Source organism: Orcinus orca, chromosome 9, assembly GCF_937001465.1.
Source record: "Orcinus orca chromosome 9, mOrcOrc1.1, whole genome shotgun sequence".
Lineage (NCBI taxonomy): Eukaryota > Metazoa > Chordata > Mammalia > Artiodactyla > Delphinidae > Orcinus > Orcinus orca.
Genome location: NC_064567.1, coordinates 86,205,583 through 86,226,491, shown reverse-complemented (window position 1 = coordinate 86,226,491; position 20,909 = coordinate 86,205,583). Strand labels below are relative to the sequence as shown.

The window sequence follows — 20,909 nt, the reverse complement described above, 5'->3', positions numbered from 1 at the left end:
CAGTAGAAGGAGCTAAGCTCAGAGGCCAGTAGTGTCATCCACATATGCTTACAATGTTGCAAGGAACAGGCTGATGGACCACTTGAAAATATATATCAGAGAACAGAGGCTTAGGACCTGCCAAAGGAATGAATAAAATGGCCATGTTCCCAGATTCATGTCCAAACCGTTGACTTTTGAGTCATTTATTTCTCCAAAGTTAGATTTTCCTAAAAATCTCCCTTTAGACTAAGTGGCTACGTGAGATTTCAGAAGTAGGAGAACGTACCACTAAACAAATTAATAACAGAAATCTGCCTTTCATGATCTAGATTGAAGGTATGTCTGGCTCATTGAAAAAGAAACTTAATAGGCTGAGGTAGTTACCTTCTATGGACAGTGGTTCACAAAGCTTCGTGGTAGGCCTTGGGTGGCCTGACCTGGTCAGCCTCTCCTGCCTCCCTGCCTTTCACTCAATCCTGCCCAACCACATCATTCTTCCTACTCTACCCCAATGAGCCAAGCTCTTTCCTCTCCCAGCACCTTTGCATTGCCTATGCCTCTTCCTAGGAAGTTCTTTCATTAGTCTCAGTGCCAGGCCTCCAAGTTTTCCAGATAACTGGAAGAAGTCCAGGGGCTTGGAAAATGAATATTGTTTCAGAAATATGATAAGAAAATTACAATACTAAAATTAATAAATTTAAATTAAATATCTACAAAACACAACATATGCCAACCCCATTAATTGCTAAATTTAAATATTCATGAAATTTGATGCTATTGGAAATAATTCTTTGGTCAGATTCCTGAGTATGTTGAGAAATCGTAGGCAAATGTATATTCCATGCATTACCAGTAGCCAAATAAAATTTAAAGGCAAAATTATAAAATCCACTTGAAGGTTTTTGCAACAAAAAATACATATGTAATGTGAGACATGGGTGCATTTTAATATGTTTGCCATGATGTGTGATGGAGTTTCCAAAATTAAAAGTGTCAAAGTCCTATGAAAGTCTTAAAATGGCCCTGCTTCAGTACTAAGTTAGTACACACTGTACGGCTGCACATAGTTGGAAGGATAAAGAAAGAGAGAATTTCAAAGATTCCTCATGTATCTTTCTCTCTCGCCTCACCTCTTCCCTCCAAGCTAAATATTTTCATTCAGGGCTCTCAGGCCTAACTACATGGGCCAGTGTGTTCCTTCCTGAAAGGAAGTGAGGTGCAAGAGGAAACAGGAAAGGGATGACAGAGACAACAGGATTGTGTTGAAAAGGCAAGCCCTAACTATAAGCAGTGTAAATATGGATTGGGTAAGTTCACTTCAACCAAAATTGGTTCTGGAGTTAGTATGGAAGAATAACAGGAGGAAGGAGGTTCTGGATAGCCAAAGATCTGAGATGAGGTGAAGTTATTAACAGAGGCTGGAAACAGCTAAAGCTTCTCTGATTCCTCTCTTCCCGCCAGAAGAGGAGGGAAGTCTTGTTGGGTCCCTGACTACTCACACACCCAGAGGTTCCTGGCAAGAGACTGGCAGGCATTATGAGAGTTGAGAGGAGCTATTTTCCCCTGGGTCCTTGATCTCCCCACTCTCTGATAGTCTGTCCCCTTTCTGGCCCTCGGTCTCCCTCTCTCTCTCTGCTTCTCTTTGGGGGCCGAAGCCCAGGCTGTGCTTCATGCTGACTCCCCCTCTGACTTTTAAGGGAAACGACTGTGGCAGACATTTCCCTTTCTCTGCCGCAGTTTACTTCCAGCTGCTGAACATTTCCTAAAACTGCTGTTAGGTGGACAAAAAGAAGATTCAGCTGAGACTCGACAGAAATCTTTGAAAGCATTACCTCACCAACAAATTTCTGTAAACTTTTTAAATTTCTATAAACGTTAAAACTAGATTTTTTTTTTTAAGTTATTGGAATTAGCTGCTGGCATGTAGGGTTTGGGAGAATTGAGCTAGTTTCACAGGAGACAAAGGTGGGTGACTGGGTGCAGATGGACCTCCAGACTCCCAACAAAGGCGAGTCACCTGCCAATCTCACGTAGCACCCATGTACGTGCATGCCACCTGGTTATAAAGAGAGAACTGTGGTAACAGCCACTGTGTACAACAGCCTGAATGTCTAACCTAGGTGACACGTTTCCCCCCTATTCTATCTCCCACACAGAAAGTGATCTGATCCTTGAGAAAAAACTGCTACTAAGTGTCCAATCTTTTGCTGAGTTTTGTTTGCCAAGAGGCTGCTTTCTGTAAAAGCTGAAGAAACAGCAGCCAAGCAGCTCAATTTAAGCGTCATATAGCTTAAAGTAAAGTGTTAGTCCTGACTTGAAGAACCATGTGTAAATTTCCAAACTGAGAAAATGGAAGTGACACTGAAGAAGCTAAAGAATATAAACTATGTACTTTAAGTAGGAATGGTAACAATAAGCAAAATAAAGCAGATGCTAGGAACAAAAGTATAAAAGGAGCCTGAAATACATGCTGAAAAGCACATGTATTCCAAAATATCTTCTATTGCCAATTCAGCCTAACAAGATAAATACAGAGTGGTTTAGTCACTTAGAAATCCATAAGGATTTTTAAAACGAAGTATTGAGTAAATACATGACAAAATGCATTACATGTAGAAATTTCAAATTTGTTCAAAGCTGGAGATTGAAGTAAGTGAAAAAGATTATCAGGGACTTCCCTGGTGGCACAGTGGTTAAGAATCTGCCTGCCAATGCAGGGGACACAAGTTTGAGCCCTGGTCTGGGAAGATCCCACATACAGTGGAGCAACTAAGCCTATGTGCCACAACTACTGAGCCTGTGTTCTAGAGCCCATGAGCCATAACTACTGAGCCCACAAGCCACAACTAGTGAAGCCTGCATGCCTAGAGCCCACGCTCTGGAACAAGAGAAGCCACTGCAGTGAGAAGCCCACACACCGCAACGCAAGTAGACCCTGCTCAACTAGAGAAAGCCTGTGCGTAGCAATGAAGACCCAACACAGCCAAACTTAAATAAATAAATTTATTTTTAAAAAAAATATTGTCATAAAATAAATTTGTATCTAGAAATTTCTTACATGGAGAATTACTCCAGTTAAGAAACTGGTGGAAAGAATGTAGTGAGGAAAACAAGGGGAAAGTGAATAAATCAGACTGTCATATGAATACAATATGTTAACCCCACATGTTTTACATACTCTTTCTCTAAACTCCTCATTGAAGTGATCGTGGCAATGTAACAGAGAAAATGCTGAACCATTTTTGGAATTTGAAACTTGAATGAGCTTCTGGAAGAAGTGGGGTGTGGGAGGAAAGTTTGTTGATGAGAGTGGAGTGAGTGAAAATTGCATGGGGGGCCCAGATGTAAATCTGGGTGGAATCCATAACCTGGCCCTCAGACGCCACCCAAGACCCCTGACACTGCGCTCTGGAGCAGAGAAGAGCACCCAGCACCCCGCATGACTCAGACCCAACACCCAGCCCTCAGGTGACTCCGTGACAGGATGGCTGCCCAAGGATTCTAAGCGATGGGGAGAAGGAAGGTAGCAGGAAGGAAAACAGACATCAGGAGCCCTGTTGCTGACAGGGTCTTGGTGCTCCAGCTGGGTGTCAGGCCTAAGCCTCTGAGGTGGGAGAGCCAAGTTCAGGACATTGGATGACCAGAGACCTCCAGGCCCCAAGTAATATCAATCAGCAAAAGCTCTCCCAGAGACCCAGCTCCACCCAAAGGCCAGCAAGCTCCAGTGCTGGACACCCCATGCCAAACAACTGACAAGACAGGAGCACAACCCCACCCATTAGCAGAGAGGCTGACTAAAATCATACTAAGCTCACAGACACCCGAAAACACACCACCAGACATGGCCCTGCCCACGAGAAAGACAAGATCCAGCCCCACCCACCACAGTACAGGCACCAGTCCCCTCCACCAGGAAGCCTACACAAGCCACTGAAGCAGACTTATCCACTGGGGGCAGACACCAAACACAACGGGAACTACGAACCTGCAACCTGGGAAAAGGAGACCCCAAACACAGTAAGTTAAACAAATGAGAAGACAGAGAAACACACAGCAGATGAAGAGGCAAGTTAAAACCCCACCAGACCAAACAAATGAAGAGGGAATAGGCAGTCTACCTGAAAAAGAATTCAGAGAAATGAGAGGAAAGATGATCCAAAATCTTGGAAATAGAATGGAGAAAATACAAGAAACGTTTAACAAGGACCTAGAAGAACTAATGAGCAAACAAACTACGATGAACAACACAATAAATGAAATTAAAAATGAAATCAGTAGCAGAATAACTGAGGCAGAAGAACAGATAAGTGAACTGGAAGATAAATAGTGGAAATAACTACCGCAGAGCAGCATAAAGAAAAAAGAATGAAAAGAATTGAGGACAGTCTCAGAGACCTCTGTGACAATACTAAATGCACCAAGATATTCAAATTATAGGGGTCCAAGAAGAAGAAGAGAAAAAGAAAGGCTCATGAAACATTCTCCAGGATAGATCATATATTGGGTCACAAATCAAACCTTGGTAAATTTAAGAAAATTGAAATTGTATCAAGTATCTTTTCTGATGACAACACTATGAGACTAGATATCAATTACAGGAAAAAATCTGTAAAAAATACAAACACATGAAGGCTAAACAATATGCTACTAAATAACCAAGAAATCACTGAAGATATCAAAGAGGAAATCAGAAAATACCTAGAAACAAATGACAAGAAAACACGACGGCCCAAAACCTATGGGATGCAGCAAAAGCAGTTCTAAGAGGGAAGTTGATAGCAATACAATCCTACCTCAAGAAACAAGAAACATGTCAAATAAACAACCTAACCTTACACCTAAGCAGTTAGAGAAAGAAGAGCAAAAACCCCAAAGTTAGAAGTAGGAAAGAAATCATAAGCATCAAATCAGAAATAAATGAAAAAGAAATGAAGGAAATAGCAAAGATCAATAAAACTAAAAGCTGGTTCTTTGAGAAGATAAACAAAATGGATAAACCATTAGCCAGACTCATCAAGATTTTTCTTGAGTCTTTGAGAACCCTCAAATCAATAGAATTAGACATGAAAAAGAAGTAACAACTGACACTGCAGAAATACAAAGGATCATGAGAGATTACTGCAAGCAACTATATGCCAGTAAATTGGACAACCTGGAAGAAATGGACAAATTCTTAGAAAAGCACAACCTGCCAAGACTGAACCAGGAAGAAATAGAAAATATGAACAGACCAATCACAAGCACTGAAATTGAGACTGTAATTTAAAATCTTCCAACAAACAAAAGCCCAGGACCAGATGGCTTCACAGGTGAATTCTATCAAACATTTAGAGAAGAGCTAACACCTATCCTTCTCAAACTCTTCTAAAACATAGCAGAGGGAGAAACGCTCCCAAACTCACTCTACAAGGCCACCATCACCCTGATACCAAAACCAGACAAAGATGTCACAAAGAAAGAAAACTACAGGGCAATATCACTGATGAACATAGATGCAAAAATCCTCAACAAAATACTAGCAAACAGAATCCAACAGCGCATTAAAAGGATCATACACCATGATCAAGTGGGGTTTATTCCAGGAATGCAAGGATTCTTCAATATCCACAAATCAATCAATATAATAAACCATATACAAATTGAAGGAGAAAAAACATATTATCTTCTCAATAGATGCAGAAAAAGCTTTTGACAAAATTCACCCATTTATGATAAAAACCCTCAAAGTAAGTGTAGAGGGAACTTACCTCAACATAATAAAGGCCAAATATGACAAACCCACAGCCAACATCATTCTCAATGGTGAAAAACTGAAACCATTTCCTCTAAGATCAGGAACAGACAAGGTTGTCCACTCTCACCACGATTATTCAACATAGTTTTGGAAGTTTTAGCCACAGCAGTCAGAGAAGAAAAGGAAATAAATGGAATACAAATCGGGCAAGAAGTTAAGCTGTCACTGTTTGCAGATGACTCTACATAGAGAATACTAAAGATGCTACCAGAAAATGACTAGAGCTAATCCATGAGTCTTGTGAAGTAGCAGGATACAAAATTAATGCGCAGAACTCTCTTGCATTCCTATACACTAATGATGAAAAATCTGAAAAAGAAATGAAGGAAACACTCCCATTTACCATTGCAACAAAAAGAATAAAATACCTAGGAATAAACCTACCTAAGGAGACAAAAGATCTGTATGCAGAAAACTATAATACACTGATGAAAGAAATTAAAGATGATACAAACAGATGGAGAGATAGACCATGTTCTTGGATTGGAAGAGTCAACAATGTGAAAATGACTGTACTACCCAAAGTAATCTACAGATTCAGTGCAATCCCTATCAAACTACCAATGGCATTTTTCACAGAACTAGAACAAAAAATTTCACAATTTGTATGGAATCCCAAAATACCCCCAATAGCCAAAGCAATCTTGAGAAAGAAAAACGGAGCTGGAGGAATCAGGCTCCCGGACTTCAGACTATACTGCAAAGCTACAGTAATCAAGGCAGTATGGTACTGGCACAAAAACAGAAATATAGATCAATGGAACAGGACAGAAAGCCCAGAGATAAACCCATGCACATATGGTCACCTTATTTTTGATAAAGGAGGCAAGAATATACAACGGAGAAAAGACAGCCTCTTCAATAAGCGGTGCTGGGAAAACTGGACAACTACATGTAAAAGAATGAAATTAGAACACTCCCTAGCACCATACAAAGAAATAAACTCAAAATGGATTAAAGACCTAAATGTAAGGCCAATCACTGTAAAACTCTTAGAGGAAAACATAGGCAGAACATTCTATGACATAAATCACAGCAAGATCTTTTTTGACCCACCTCCTAGAGAAATGAAATACAACCAAAAATAAACAAATGGGACCTAATGAATCTTAAAAGCTTTTGCACAGCAAAGGAGCCCATAAAAAAGATGAAAAGACAACCCTCAGAATGGGAGAAAATATTTGCAAATGAAGCAACTGGCAAAGGATTAATGTCCAAAATTTACAAGCAGCTCATGCAGCTCAGTATCAAAAAAACAAATAACCCAATCCAAAAATGGGCAAAAGACCTAAATAGACATTTCTCCAAAGAAGATATACAGATTGCCAACAAACACATGAAGGGATGCTCTACGTCACTAATTAGAGAAATGCAAATCAAAACTACCATGAGGTATCACGTCACACCAGTCAGAATGGTCATAACCAAAAAATCTACAAACAGTAAATGCTGGAGAGGGTGTGGAGAAAAGGAAAGCCTCTTGCACTGTTGGTGGGAATGTAAATTGATACAGCCACTATGGAAAATAGTATGGAGGTTCCTTAGAAAACTAAAAATAGAACTACCATACGACCCAGCAATCCCACTACTGGGCATATACCCTGAGAAAACCATAATTCAAAAAGAGTCATGTACCACAATGTTCATTGCAGCTCTATTTACAATAACCAGGACATGGAAGCAACCTAAGTGTCCATCAACAGATGAATGGATAAAGAAGATATGGCATATATATACAATGGAATGTTAGCCATAAAAAGAAACGAAATTGAGTTATTTGTAGTGAGGTGGATGGACCTAGGGTAAGCTGGGATGAAGTGAGCGAGTAGCATTGACATATATCCACTTCCAAATGTAAAATAGATAGCTAGTGGGAAGTAGCCGCATAGCACAGGGAGGTCAGCTCGGTGCTTTGTGCCCACCTAGAGGGGTGTGATACGGAGGGTGGGAGGGAGACGCAAGAGGGAGGGGATATGGGGATATATGTATACATACAGCTGATTTTCTTTGTTAAACAGCAGAAACTAACAACATTTTAAATATTTATACTCCAATAAAGATGTTAAAAAAAAAAAATGTTGGGTGGACCCTCGCACCTGGCCCACTAAACTCTTCAAGGCTGAAGCTGGGGCTAGAGACCAGTAACACAGGCGATGCCATGAGGGATAGATGTCCACAGGAATATGAAAAGTCAGGGGCCTCCACACCCTGAATACCACAGAATGGTGAGCATAACGCAAAACCCGTTAGAATCACAGAGGGAAAATTACAACAACCGTAATCCAGAATGTGATGTCAATATTTTGTTTGAGTCCTTGATGGGTGAAGCAAACAAAAAATAGGTGAGGACCTAGAGAAATGTATGAGAGGTAAATAACAAGGGTGGTTTAATCAATAAAGAAAAAAAATTGTACCCTACAAATAAAAAATACAAATCCCTTTCATGTGTCCATTAGACATTTGCAAAAAATGATTATGAACTAGGCTCTGAGGCTGACTTAATAGATACCAATAAAGCATGACACCAAAAGCAGGGCCCATTAAGGTCACATATTCCAGCACTTGAAATTTTTAAACTTGTTTTTGTGAACTGGGGGGAGACCTCCCTGAAAACAAAACATGACAAGAAATTGGGAGCAAGGGGCTATTTGCAACGTATATGACAGACTGTTTCTCCCAAATATGTGAAGAACTTGTACAAATAAGTAAGGAAAAGATAAATGCCAACTGTAAAAATGGGCAAAGTACATGAAAAGGCAACCCCAAAAAACTACAAATAGGCAATGAATAGTTAACATAAATAGCATGTTAACTTCTCTAGTAATCAAATAAATGTAGATTAAAAGACTGCATAGAGTAGCTGAAATGAAAAATATTGTGCATGTTCAGTGTTGATATGTGGTGAGAATCAGCAGCTCCGTCCGTCGTTGTTAATATTTTTCGGTAAGTGTAACTTTGTACAACCTTTTTGAAGGGCAACTTAGCAATAAGTGCTAACTTTTAAATTTTGCTTTGACCAAGTAAGTCTGCTTCTAGGAATTTATCCTAAGAAAATAATTGGACAAGTACACAAAGATATACAAGGATACATATTATAGAAGCATTGTTTATAACAGTGAAAACTGGAAACAACCTCCAAAGATTTCCATAATTGGAGATTGGCTTTATTCATTAAAAATGACAGTGTCTTACCATATTTTTCGATCTGGAAAGACAGCAATGAAACAGTTTTTAGAAAGAAAAAAACAGGACTATTACAATTTTATGATTTTTTTAAAAGAAAGAAAAGTTAGTGTGTGTGTGTAAACATAAGAAAGTCTGGAAGTACTTACACTAAAATGTTAGCAGTGGTCATCTCTAGGTAGAATTGTGAATTTTTATTTTTAAAAAAAATGCTTCTATAATGTCAGATTTTTTTTCCAATAAGTGTAAAACTTACGTAATCCACTAAAATCATGGTTATTTCTGTTTTGAGACATAATATTATAGAAATAACAGATGAGTTTAAATGCCACCTTTAATTCCACAGTATCAGCAAGTTTTTCTGTCAACTCTAGTTAACATTTTTTGATGATTACAAGAACAAACCCCCCCCCAAAAAAAGGATGATGGAGAGGCTTAAATTCATTCACATGTCCTTCTGCAAATTAATATAACTTCCGAATAGTATCAGACTAAAAACAGCTTTGTGTTGGTCTTCTACTTCTCTGAAAATGAGTTCTGCAGAGCTGTTCTATTCCATGGGGCTCTTGAAAATGATAGAATACTGCTTAGATTTCTAAGAAATGTAAATATTGGTGCGTTGTCTTCTCTTGTGGCCCATGGGTAGTGACACTACAGCCACATTGTTTACTTACCAAACTATTCTGAAAGAGATGGATCAATTGTCAAAAATGGCTCAGTCGCTAGGTGATTTGGCTGTTTTACATGAATTTGCTTTTAAAGAACTTGGTGGCCTGAGTATTCTCCTGTTTAGTTAGATGTATCTGCCTTTCATATAAAAGAGCCTTTTTTCTGGAGATGGGAATGAGGCTCTAGGAAAACACAGAAAGCAATTTCTTTAAGTGAGGATAACCTCAAAACCTTGTCTGTGTTCATTACAGCATTTAAGTAACTGTGGTTTTGGAAAACTTGCCTTCTCTCCCATCAAGACACCCCACTCATGTGCTCATTTTATTTAACATTCTTTACATGCCTTTGGTAGGCATGACATAGTGGAAAGGACATCAAAGTAGAAATCAGAAGACCTGGTTTCTAGCTTTTTAGTAACTGTGTGACCCTGGAGGCCAACAGCTCAACCTCCCAGTTTTCCTTCTCTGTAATACAATGTTGAGGATCCCTGGTATCTCCCAAATGGTCTTGACTCAGAGGTCAAATGAAATAATCCAGCTGTTAGAAAACCACGATGTCGTGCGCTAGCACCAGGTGCTTCTTGAGGTGCACAAGGCTCTGAGTGCTGTGAGGGATGTAGTCGTGAACAAGATGTGACCTCTCCCTGCAGAGAGGCTTCCAGCCTGGTCAGGACAATAGATCCTCAGCAGTACCGGAGATTAAGCAAGGAAGGGGGAGGCGAAGGACCTATACTCTGGACTAAGATACGACTAAGGAGGCTTAGTCACATTATGGTGTCGTCCACTTACCAGTGTCATAACAGAGAGCCTACTAGCCTTCTTAGGGGTGGAAATGAAAAGGCACAGGGAGGTAAGCTTGTCCTAATGGAAAGTGTTATCCCTATTCTCTCATTAAATCTTGTAATTAGATGCAGGACTTCTTTTATTGTTCCTTTATTTTTGAGGCACTCTTGCAAATCAACATGAATAGAACTGAGCCTCCGATTCCCAAGGCATTCTGTCTCCGGAATTTCTCCCCAAAATGCTGATGTGGACAATTTTTTTCTGTTTCTATGATTGCAACAGAGAAGTTCAGTTTCAGTTTTGCCTTTATAAATGTATCTTGACTTAGACAAGCAGCAAAGAGGAGCAGTTTTGTAAATTAAAGGATTGCAGGCTTTCAAGTTCTCTCCCCTAAAATTCCATCTGTGTATGAACATCAGAGTATTCAGGAGGAAAACGTCAGACCTAATATCACTTGGCTTTCAGCCAGTCTTGAATAAATCATAAACATTCGAGTGAACTTGTTCTATGAATGGTCAAGATTTTAAGGCACAAAAAAAAGAAAAAGATTTTAAGGCACAGATGTCTGTGATCTTCTTGGGTTATTTTGCTTCAGATTAAGACATCAGGAGAGGTATCCTGCAGTACCATGAAGTATGGCAGGTGTATCAGAAATGCATTCAGGGCTTCCCTGGTGGCGCAGTGGTTGAGAGTCCTCCTGCCGATGCAGGGGACACGGGTTCGTGCCCCGGTCCAGGAAGATCCCACATGCCGCAGAGCGGCTGGGCCCATGAGCCATGGCCGCTGGACCTGTGCATCCGGAGCCTGTGCTCCAGAACGGGAGAGGCCACAACAGTGAGAGGCCCGCGTACCGCAAAAAAAAAGAAAGAAAGAAAGAAAGAAATGCATTCAGCTCTAGGTTGTAACAAAAACGACCAGAAAAGACTGACCGTGGCATAAGCAAAAGTGAAGAGGCTTATTTGTCATTTGTGACAAGCAGTCCTAGGACTGGCAATCCAGGGCTGGTAAGCAGCTTAACAAGGCCGTCAGGGACCCATGTTCTCTTCATCCTTCTACTCCACCATCTCAGCAAAGAGAGCTCCAACTGAATATTTTTGTTCATAGGCTGACTGCTGCCCCGTTAGGGAGGAAGGAAAACAGTAGGAGCAACAGGCAAAAGGACATGCCAGCCAACTCCATCTGTCTCTTTTTTAAAAGCTTATATTAAAGCTGAGTGAGTATACCCACCTAGCATCTTTCACTTACGTCTCATTGGTGAGACTTACGATGGACTTGGGCAACCCCCAGACCAATCACTACAAGGTGACTGGGGAAGAGAGGGGCTGTGGATGGCAGCTGATCAGCCTACCCAACAGCTGCCCACAATTACCAGTGGAACAAACATTCATGCTAAATAAGAATTTTATTGTCACTGTTTAACTGTCCTCATTTAGCCTCTTAACTTGTCCTTTTATACTTTTTGTCTTGTTTCTTTCTTGGTGTCTTGGCACCTTTAAAAGCCGTTATCATCAGGGTAGCTCACAGAGCACACACTTCTCAGGTTTGAATGCTTCCTCTTTCCAACCAAGTTCATGGTTAATTTGTTACTATGCAAAATTTGGGTGCAGGCACTATTTACAAAACGTAGCACTTCTTTCTGAATCTGTGTAGAATTGCCAGGACACTAAACCATCTCAGAAGGGAGGAATTTAAAAGGAGCTGATTGTGAAAATAATCTTAAATTATTTCAGAAATGCTGGGGTGGAGAGACAATGTACATGACACGAGTGAGAAAGTTTTAGTGCCTCTGTGTGGCCTGTAGACCGTTCAGCCCATGTGCTTCCATGCACTCTGTGGTTTTTTTACCAGATGCCCAGGGAATATGTGCCTTTAAAGTAAAAAGTTAAATCAACCCTAGTTGGCTGCCTCTGATTGCCTTTCTCATAAAGCATATAACCCTTGAAGCAAAAAGCGGCATTCATTTCTCACAGGGAGAAGCATTTGGGATTTTTTTGCCTGTTTTAAAGACTCTGGAATTTATATAGATGAGTTTGTGCCTATATAGCTTACTATTATTTTTGCTCTATGTTGATTTATTTTGTAATATTGCTAAAAAATGCATCCTACAGCTTCATATTTTCTAGATCATATCCTGTATGCCCTAACACATAGCAGCAGTCATGGTTTTACATCTCTAACATCGGAGCATCATTGCATAGTAACAGAAAGTTAATGCTTTTTAAATTAAGTATAACTGAAAATTATTCAAAACTACAGTGTTAAAAAACGACAGTGTTTTTTCTTCTCCATCTTAGAGTAATAGAAGGACAAAGAGATAGTGTATTGGTTGAGAGGTTTTGGAGTCAGGCAAAGCTGATTTCTCATTGAGTCTGTACCATTTACTATCCCCATTTCCTTATTTGTTAACTAGAGGTAATTGTTCCTACTTCATAGAGTTATTGTAAGGATGTATTGTAATATGCGTATTGTGCTTAGCACTGTCTTAGGATATAGGCCTAACTCAGCAACTGGTGGGCATCTTTATAATAGCAACAAACAAGTTGTAGCACTGGATTTGTAAGCCTAGCAGTACTAAATAAGACTTTTCCCTTCATTTATGAATAGTACACTAAAGCAGAGATTAGGGCTCTTACATTTTATTACTCTATTTGTTGTTCAAGTGTTTAAAACTTAGCTAAACAGTAATTAGTCATTGTGTGGAAAAAGCTTCTTAAATTTTATAGCCTTGAGCCCAAACCCATGATGATCTTCCATATAAGCAAAATTCCATCTTTAAATAACATCTTAGGGCTTCCCTGGTGGCACAGTGGTTGAGAGTCCGCCTGCCGATGCAGGGGACATGGGTTTGTGCCCCGGTCCGGGAAGATCCCACATGCCGCGGAGCGGCTGGGCCCGTGAGCCATGGCCGCTGACCCTGCGCATCCGGAGCTTGTGCTCCGCAACGGGAAAGATCACAACGGTGAGAGGCCCGCGTACCGCAAAAAAAAAAAAAAAAAAAAAAAATTACAATTAAAATAAAAATAATAATAACATCTTAAACTCTGCAAGAAGCAAATCAGAGTAGTAGCTTCTTATTTTGCTGATTCAGCAAAGGGGAATTAAGAAAAAATATTAAGTGCCTCAAAGATTTCATGGAGTATTGCATTATCTCCTTTGTCAGCTAAGCCCCTTTACCATTGAACAGTGGTACTTGACCTGCTTCAGAATGGCAGTACCAAGTACTGTGGCAGACAAACCTCAGTGTGGCTGGCCCTGGGAATATTTACATTGACCCATATTAACTACAGTGAAACATGTCCATATTTTAATCTCCTCTGGTAGGTTATAAATTCCTTGAGCACTTTTCTCTGAAAAAGTAATTGTGCGGGCCTTCAAGCAGTTTATAATCCCGTAGTACTCAATTGAGACGAGTAAGACATGGGAATTTTTGAGTTGAGGTACAACCATTAGAACTGCATTATCATGTTTTCAGTATTTAATGGCTGAGCATTAAAGACTATTTGGAAAATAAGAAAAATGAGAAGTTTTAAATTGTCCCATTTCCTACCATCAAACACAGCCCCTGCAAACATTCTGGTGAATTTCCTTCATTCATCATTTTGTGGATTTTTTTAAAACTTACTTTTTCACATACACGTTAATTTGATTATATAACCTTCATTAATATTTGAAATATGGACAATCTATCGTGACTATACCAATTTACTAAAGCATTCCATTTTCGCTATAGTTTGACATTTAAATTGTTGCCAATTACTACTGTGAGTAAACCTGCAATATTCATCGTATTTTATAAAATTATTTTTGAATTTAGGACTATTTCCTTAGGATAGGTTCCAAGAAATGAGTCAAAGGGTTTATACTCATGAGCAGTATATGAGTGAGTACCCATTTTCAAATATATTTGACAACTGTAGGTATTAACTTAAAAGAAAATATTGCTTCCTTGATAGGCAGATTGTTTCAAATTGCCTTTTTTAAGATTTTGTTTTTAAATAAATTTATTTATTTATTTTTGGCTGCATTGGGTCTTCGTTGCTGCACGCAGGCTTCCTCTAGTTGAGGTGAGCCGGGGCTACTCTTCGTCGTGGTGCGTGGGCTTCTCATTGCAGCGGCTTCTCTTGTTGCGGAGCACGGGCTTTAGGCGTGTGTGGGCTCAGTAGTTGTGGCTCGTGGGCTCTAGAGGGCAGGCTAAGTAGTTGTGGCGCACGGGCTTAGTTGCTCCGCAGCATGTGGGGTCCTCCCCGACCAGGGCTTGAACCATGTCTCCTACATTGGCAGGCGGATTCTTAACCACTGTGCTACCAGGGAAGCCTTCAAATTGCCTTTTTTAGATGAACTAAAATCCATTCTAGAGCTTGGCAAGGTTTAAATAAGTAAAATGAAACTATTTTGATGTATGATATGAAACGAAGAGCTTAATTTTTCCCTAATATATTGCTGTTTTTAATTTTCTGATTTCCACCTCTGTCTTTCAGTTTTACAGGAGATTCTAAACTTGCCTCAAGTATGCGCTATGTGGAAACACAATCAATGCAGATAGGAGCATCCTACATGATTCAGTTCAGCTTGGTGATGGGCTGTGGCCAGAAATACACTCCACACATGGACAACCAGGTGAAACTAGAGTATTCAACCAACCATGGCCTCACCTGGCACCTCGTACAAGAGGTAAGTCTATTTTTTCTAAAGTTTGTGTTAGGTAGCCTTCATGTTTTAACACAGGAAGCAAAGAATTGCAATTCTAAAAGTTTAGTTTTGGTTGAAAAGGAACAATGTTATTTGTAACAGAATTGACATCAAGTCAGCAGTGGATTACAAGGATGCCACATTCTGCATTATCAGATACTAAAGGGCAATTGAAAATTATTAAAAATGGGAATAACTTCAGGACCAGATATACTGGGATGGTGTTTTCAACATTATTTTCTCTAGCTCTCTTTTTCTATAAATGTCTCTTTCTTCTTTCTCTATAGCATGTCTTCATTTGTTCTTTTCTAAGTCTCTTCACCTGCAGGTAGATCATATTAAGAATATGGTATCTCTTGTTTTAAAAAAGAAATACATAATTCCAGTTTCTTGGAATAAAATGTACTTCTTTATATATACATACTGGTGGTCTGATATTGCAATAAATGCATAAATACATAGTGAATAGGATAATTTTACCAAATGCCAATGTTATGCTAACAGGCCAAAAAATGGATCCTAATCCATTTTCTGTTTTTCCATGTGAGAATTGGAAGACATTTAATTCCACTGTGGGATCTCATTTAAATTATTTCCCAAATATTTTAGCTTCACAGAAGGACAATTTATAGATTGCATTCATGTTGCAAATGGTTGAGATTGTAACATTAGATTTCTCCAAGGTCTTTTTCACTTGAGTTGAGAGAGTAAACATATTGCCCTGGAGGAAACAGAAGCTGAGTTGAATTTTTGCATGATTCTCTTTTAGGAATGCCTTCCAAGTATGCCGAGTTGTCAGGAATTTACATCAGCAAGTATTTACCATGCCAGTGAGTTCATACAGTGGAAAAGAGTCATAGTGCTTCTTCCCCAGAAAACTTGGTGAGAGATGACATCTTCAGATATGGCTGTCACTTTAACTTTTCTATCTCTTTTAGCATGATGAATATGAAGAAGAATTAAGCACAAGGTGGCAAGACGCATTCTTTTTTTCAGCATCAAAAGATCTTTCTTTTATTCCTAGGCTATTTGAAAAATAGAGCCAATGAAAGTTTGGTTTCCAAACTGTCCTGGCTTTTTCTCATCTCCCTTTTGCCTCAACTTTTCTTTTTTTGGGAAAATTCAATGATCCAGTTCCTTTGGGTTTGACATATAAAAGAGAATGATACAGGGCTTCCCTGGTGGCGCAGTGGTTGAGAGTCCGCCTGCCGGTGCAGGGGACACGGGTTCGTGCCCCGGTCCAGGAAGATCCCACATGCCACGTAGCAGCTGGGCCCGTGAGCCATAGCTGCTGAGCCTGCGCGTCCGGAGCCTGTGCTCCAGAACGGGAGAGGCCACAGCCGTGAGAGGCCCACGTAACGCAAAAAAAAAAAAAAGAGAATGATACAGGAATCTAAAAACTCTTATGTCAAGACAGTTTGGATTGCAAGGCTGTTTTCTTGGTTCAAAGCCCTTCTTTTTCTTTTAAAAACTTAATATACACTCTTTTTCTCTTTTCACATTCTTTCAGTAACAATGGAAATCATCCCCCAGGAAGCAGAAGCCTCAGTAACTAGGGAGAAAGTTAAACATTTGATAATATGAAAGAGAAAAGCACATTTTCCCCAAATGTTACATTGTTTCATGTTAGACTGAGGCCTGTGTGAGGAATAGATTGTAGGATAAAGAGTGAAGACAGGGAGACCAGTTCCAGCGGGGAGGGGGGAGGTCCAGGCATTAGATGTTTAGGTGGCTTGGAGTATGATAGTAACAACGTGGAAAGAGACATCTTTTATGAAATGTATTTTAATCAAATAGGGCTTGTTGATGGACCAGATTGGAGCTGAGGTAGAAATGGAAGAATCAAAAGCAGTTTCTAAAGTCTGGGCCTGGGAACATTGTTGGATGGTAATACCACTGACTGAGATGGGAGGGATTGGAGGAGTGGATTTAGGCAGAGAATTAAGAGACATAGTGCTTCTTAGGTTTTGTAATGTGAAGTTTGAGATACTTATCTACTCAAGCAGAAATGTCAAGAAGCCAATTGGACTTATGAATCTGGAGCTCAGAAAAGAGGTTTGGGTTGAAAAGTTAAATAGTATGAGTCCTGTTTAAACCCTGGGATAGGACGAGCTTGCCCAGGAAAGAACCTTTGACTAGAAATTAGAAGGGCTGAGTTCTCAGTATATCTCTACTGATTGACTACATGCTTTAGCCATTTAACCTCTTCAAACGTGACTCCTTATGTGTATGATGAAGAGGTTGAACTAGACAATCTTAAAAGGTCCCTGGCAGTTCTCGAATTCTAAGATTCTGTGATTTGTGTAGCAGAAAAAGCATAAAAGAGACAAAAATTATATTTTTCTGTGGTATCTGCCTTCCAAGACCCCTTTTGTAAAAAAAATTACTAAATCAACCCTTCTCAGACTATTTTATGTAAGTTAGGCTGTACAAAAAAACAATTGGTTAGATAACTACCTAGAATTATTATTATACCTCCTTTAGTTGAAGATTGAATTACTACATTATAGAAGAATGTCTCCTTGATTATTTTTAAGGATTCATCATTATGTCGGTTGGAACAAAATGCTTGAAATTTGATTTCCACAGATTTTTTTATATCCAACTGTGAGCCATTTCCTGGATACTCTATTAATGCTTTGTATAACAAGTTGCTACTTTTTCTAACATCCTACTTTTTTATATCTACTGCTGGGAATATAATCAAGATTTTTATTTAATTTCAATGATATTCCAAGCATATCTATCAAGATTATAAAAAGCGACACATCAAACAATTGAAATACTGGTCATACTTGGTGCAAAGCTACTGAGCTTCTTTTACTTAATTTGCCCCCATTATTTTGCCATTAAGTATATTACCCTCATTATTTAAAAAACACTGATTTTTATTCATTGACATGTGGGGTACAATTTCAAAATTATGATGACAAGATAATACTGATAGTGTATTTTAGAGATGTCCTTTTGTTCCCAGAAAAGTTTTAAATTATAATTCTTAATTAATATAGTTTAGGCAATATCCAAAAAGTATCGTCCTTTATCGAAAAAGCCTTTGCAGGTTATTTTACACTGAGATTGTATGTAGCATTATTATTTTCTTAGCTTAAAAGATAGGGCTTCCCTAGTAGCGCAGTGGTTGAGAGTCTGCCTGCCGATGCGGGGACACGGGTTCGTGCCCTGGTCCTGGAGGATCCCACATGCCGCAGAGTGGCTGGGCCCATGAGCCATGGCCGCTGGGCCTGCGCATCCGGAGCCTGTGCTCCTCAACAGGAGAAGCCACAGCGGTGAGAGGCCCGCGTACCGCAAAAAAAGAAAAAGAAAAAAAAAAAGATAGTACCACTAGGTTGAAAGTTTTAGTATAGTAAGAAAAGGTCTCGTTCTTGTCAATGTTTATTCAGCACTTGAGAGGAAATATACTGATCCTTAAACTCTTTAGTTTTAACACAGAGCCTGTCATGTTGTAGAGGTGCTCATTAAATGTTGGGAAATTAAATAAATTTCAATTCAATGTGACTTGATGAACTAAAGAGATGTTTTATTACAAACCATCTCTTTTTACAAACTGAAAAAAAAATCTACTAGATCATTCCTCTGACAATTTGCCTTTAAGTACATGTAGGTAAATAATTGAATTCTGCTTTTCCAGATTTCCCTCAAAGCCCTGGGTAAAGAAAGTAAAAATATTTCTTAAAAACAAACCACCCAATAGGATATTTATTTTAACATGTCTACTGACTAATACGTAAACTAAACATTATTGCTATAGTATTTCAAAAAAATAGTGTTCAGCTGGTTATTATCATTGTTTTCGGATCTGTAATGCTTTAAAGCTCTGCTATAAAGATAAAGTACATTTATTCTCTTTGGCATTCATGATAACTTTATTATATGCATTTCAAACTTTTGCAGATTGCATGTTTTTCCCAAGCATTGGGGCAAGGAAGTACAGTTTAGTGTGAAGCAATATTCCTTTTGGTGAATCTTTCTTCTGCTGTTTTGATTGTCCAGCGTATGCAACTATAAATTGAACGTAGACGAGCAAATTTGGTCTGCACTGTCAAAGATCTGTTAACTTTAGAAGATAATGCTAGATAGGACAACTTAGAGTGGAATACTGAACATGTATACACCTGCTCAAAGAAATTATTTTGTATATGAACTGAACATTTGTTACCCAATGAAAATTAATTTTGTTTTTGTGAGAGACATTTACATAAGAACAGGGCCTAATGAGACCCAAACAGCTGTCAGTTGCTGACTTCATGAACAAATCAACACCTAATGACTGAATGAGTTTCAGGATATTTGGGTAAATGTAATTATAGTCACTCTGAAGGTAGAAAATACAATTTAGCCGGACTTCATTTACCTTGATTCCTCAGTTACCTAACTATCGAGAGATGACTCAATGGTATTTTATTTCAGTCTAGAAGTTTATAAGAGGAAAAAAATCAAATAAAGAAAAGACTGTCAAGTTTTGTTGCCTTTGAGAATCCATAGTTTGAATTTTAAATGTAGGTCAACTTCATTTCATGATCCACACAGCAGTAGTGCTATTTCCAGACTCAATCCAAAGTACACAAGATTTTCCTCCTAAGAATACTTAGTTTTGAGAGAGAGGCAGAGGCAGGGAGAAAGAGGAAGGGAGAGAGAGAAAGAGAAAATTGGCAAATTAAATATTTGTATTGAGGGCGATATTTAGCAGTGATGCAGCTGCAAATCAGTGAGATCACACCTTGTGTTCTCACATGTGACCAGCTGGAGATTGCTCACACAACTAATTTTTTTTTCTCACTAAAAACGAAGCCAATATTCAACCTCTTTTGCTTTCTTTTCTGTTAATTAACATCAGTACATGAAACTGTGGATTGTCACTTTAAATGGAATAATTCACTTTTTAAGCTTTTTATCTTAAGGAAATATCTTTTCAAGAGTTCATAGGTACATGTAAGGATTAATTTACTTATAAAAAGAATTTGGAGAGTGTTTACATGTGACTGTTTAGAAGCATAAATTGAGAAATCTAGGTCAGGTTCTGAAACCCTCCAACCCCATTTTAATGTTTGAAACTTCAAAATAATGTATGCCATGGGTTTCATGTAAGCATGTGACTCTAAAGAAAATAAACTATCACCTCGGTCAACAAACCACCAGAGCAATCATTACATTTTTGAGCTGGAAAGGATCTTAGAAATCAGATTGCCCAATCTATTTATTGGAGAGGTGAGGAACTAGAAGCCCCTGAAGTCTTAAATTTTCCAGTAAAGATCACACAGCTGATAAATTACAGAGCCAGGGTCCTGGGGGACCGGTCGCCTGACTCCTAGCACTTTCTTCACACTGTTACCTGCAGAAGTCAGAAACAGGCTGCCCTTTCCTGGCCTTGTCCCTCCACTCATCGGCTCGTTTTTTAGCAGACTGTTTTTGTACACTTACTTTATTCTGTTCCTGTGTAGACTACTGAGACAAAAACATATCCCTGTCCCCAAAGGAGTTCACCGTCTAGATATGTGTGACCCTAGACTTGACTCAGATTGTAATCAATCTTACAAGAAATATAGTCATCTCTCCTTTAAATGACAGTGGTGCATGCGTCTTAATTTATTTGTTTTCTGTGGGGCTCTAAGATAATGTACTTACCTTTATAGTAGGCTTTTCTAAAAAACATTTCTTAATGGGACTGTGAAAATTGTGATGGCTGTTAGATTACAAATATAAACTATTACCATAGAAGAGGTGCATCTGTCTCATTGTATGTACCATGAAGAACACTGATATCCCGCTAACCTGTGTCTAGTGGATGCACC

General features: G+C 39.0%; 1 protein-coding gene across 1 annotated transcript in view; it reads left to right on the top strand.

Annotated features, from left to right (window-relative positions):
* RELN (reelin) overlaps positions 1–20,909 on the top strand; it is a 509,830-nt gene that overhangs the window by 362,654 nt on the left and 126,267 nt on the right. The window contains exons 21-22 of the mRNA XM_004263378.2: positions 14,889–15,081; positions 15,869–15,981. Of these exons, the coding sequence (XP_004263426.2) occupies positions 14,889–15,081; positions 15,869–15,981 (306 nt within the window). The remainder of the gene's footprint in view (positions 1–14,888; positions 15,082–15,868; positions 15,982–20,909) is intronic.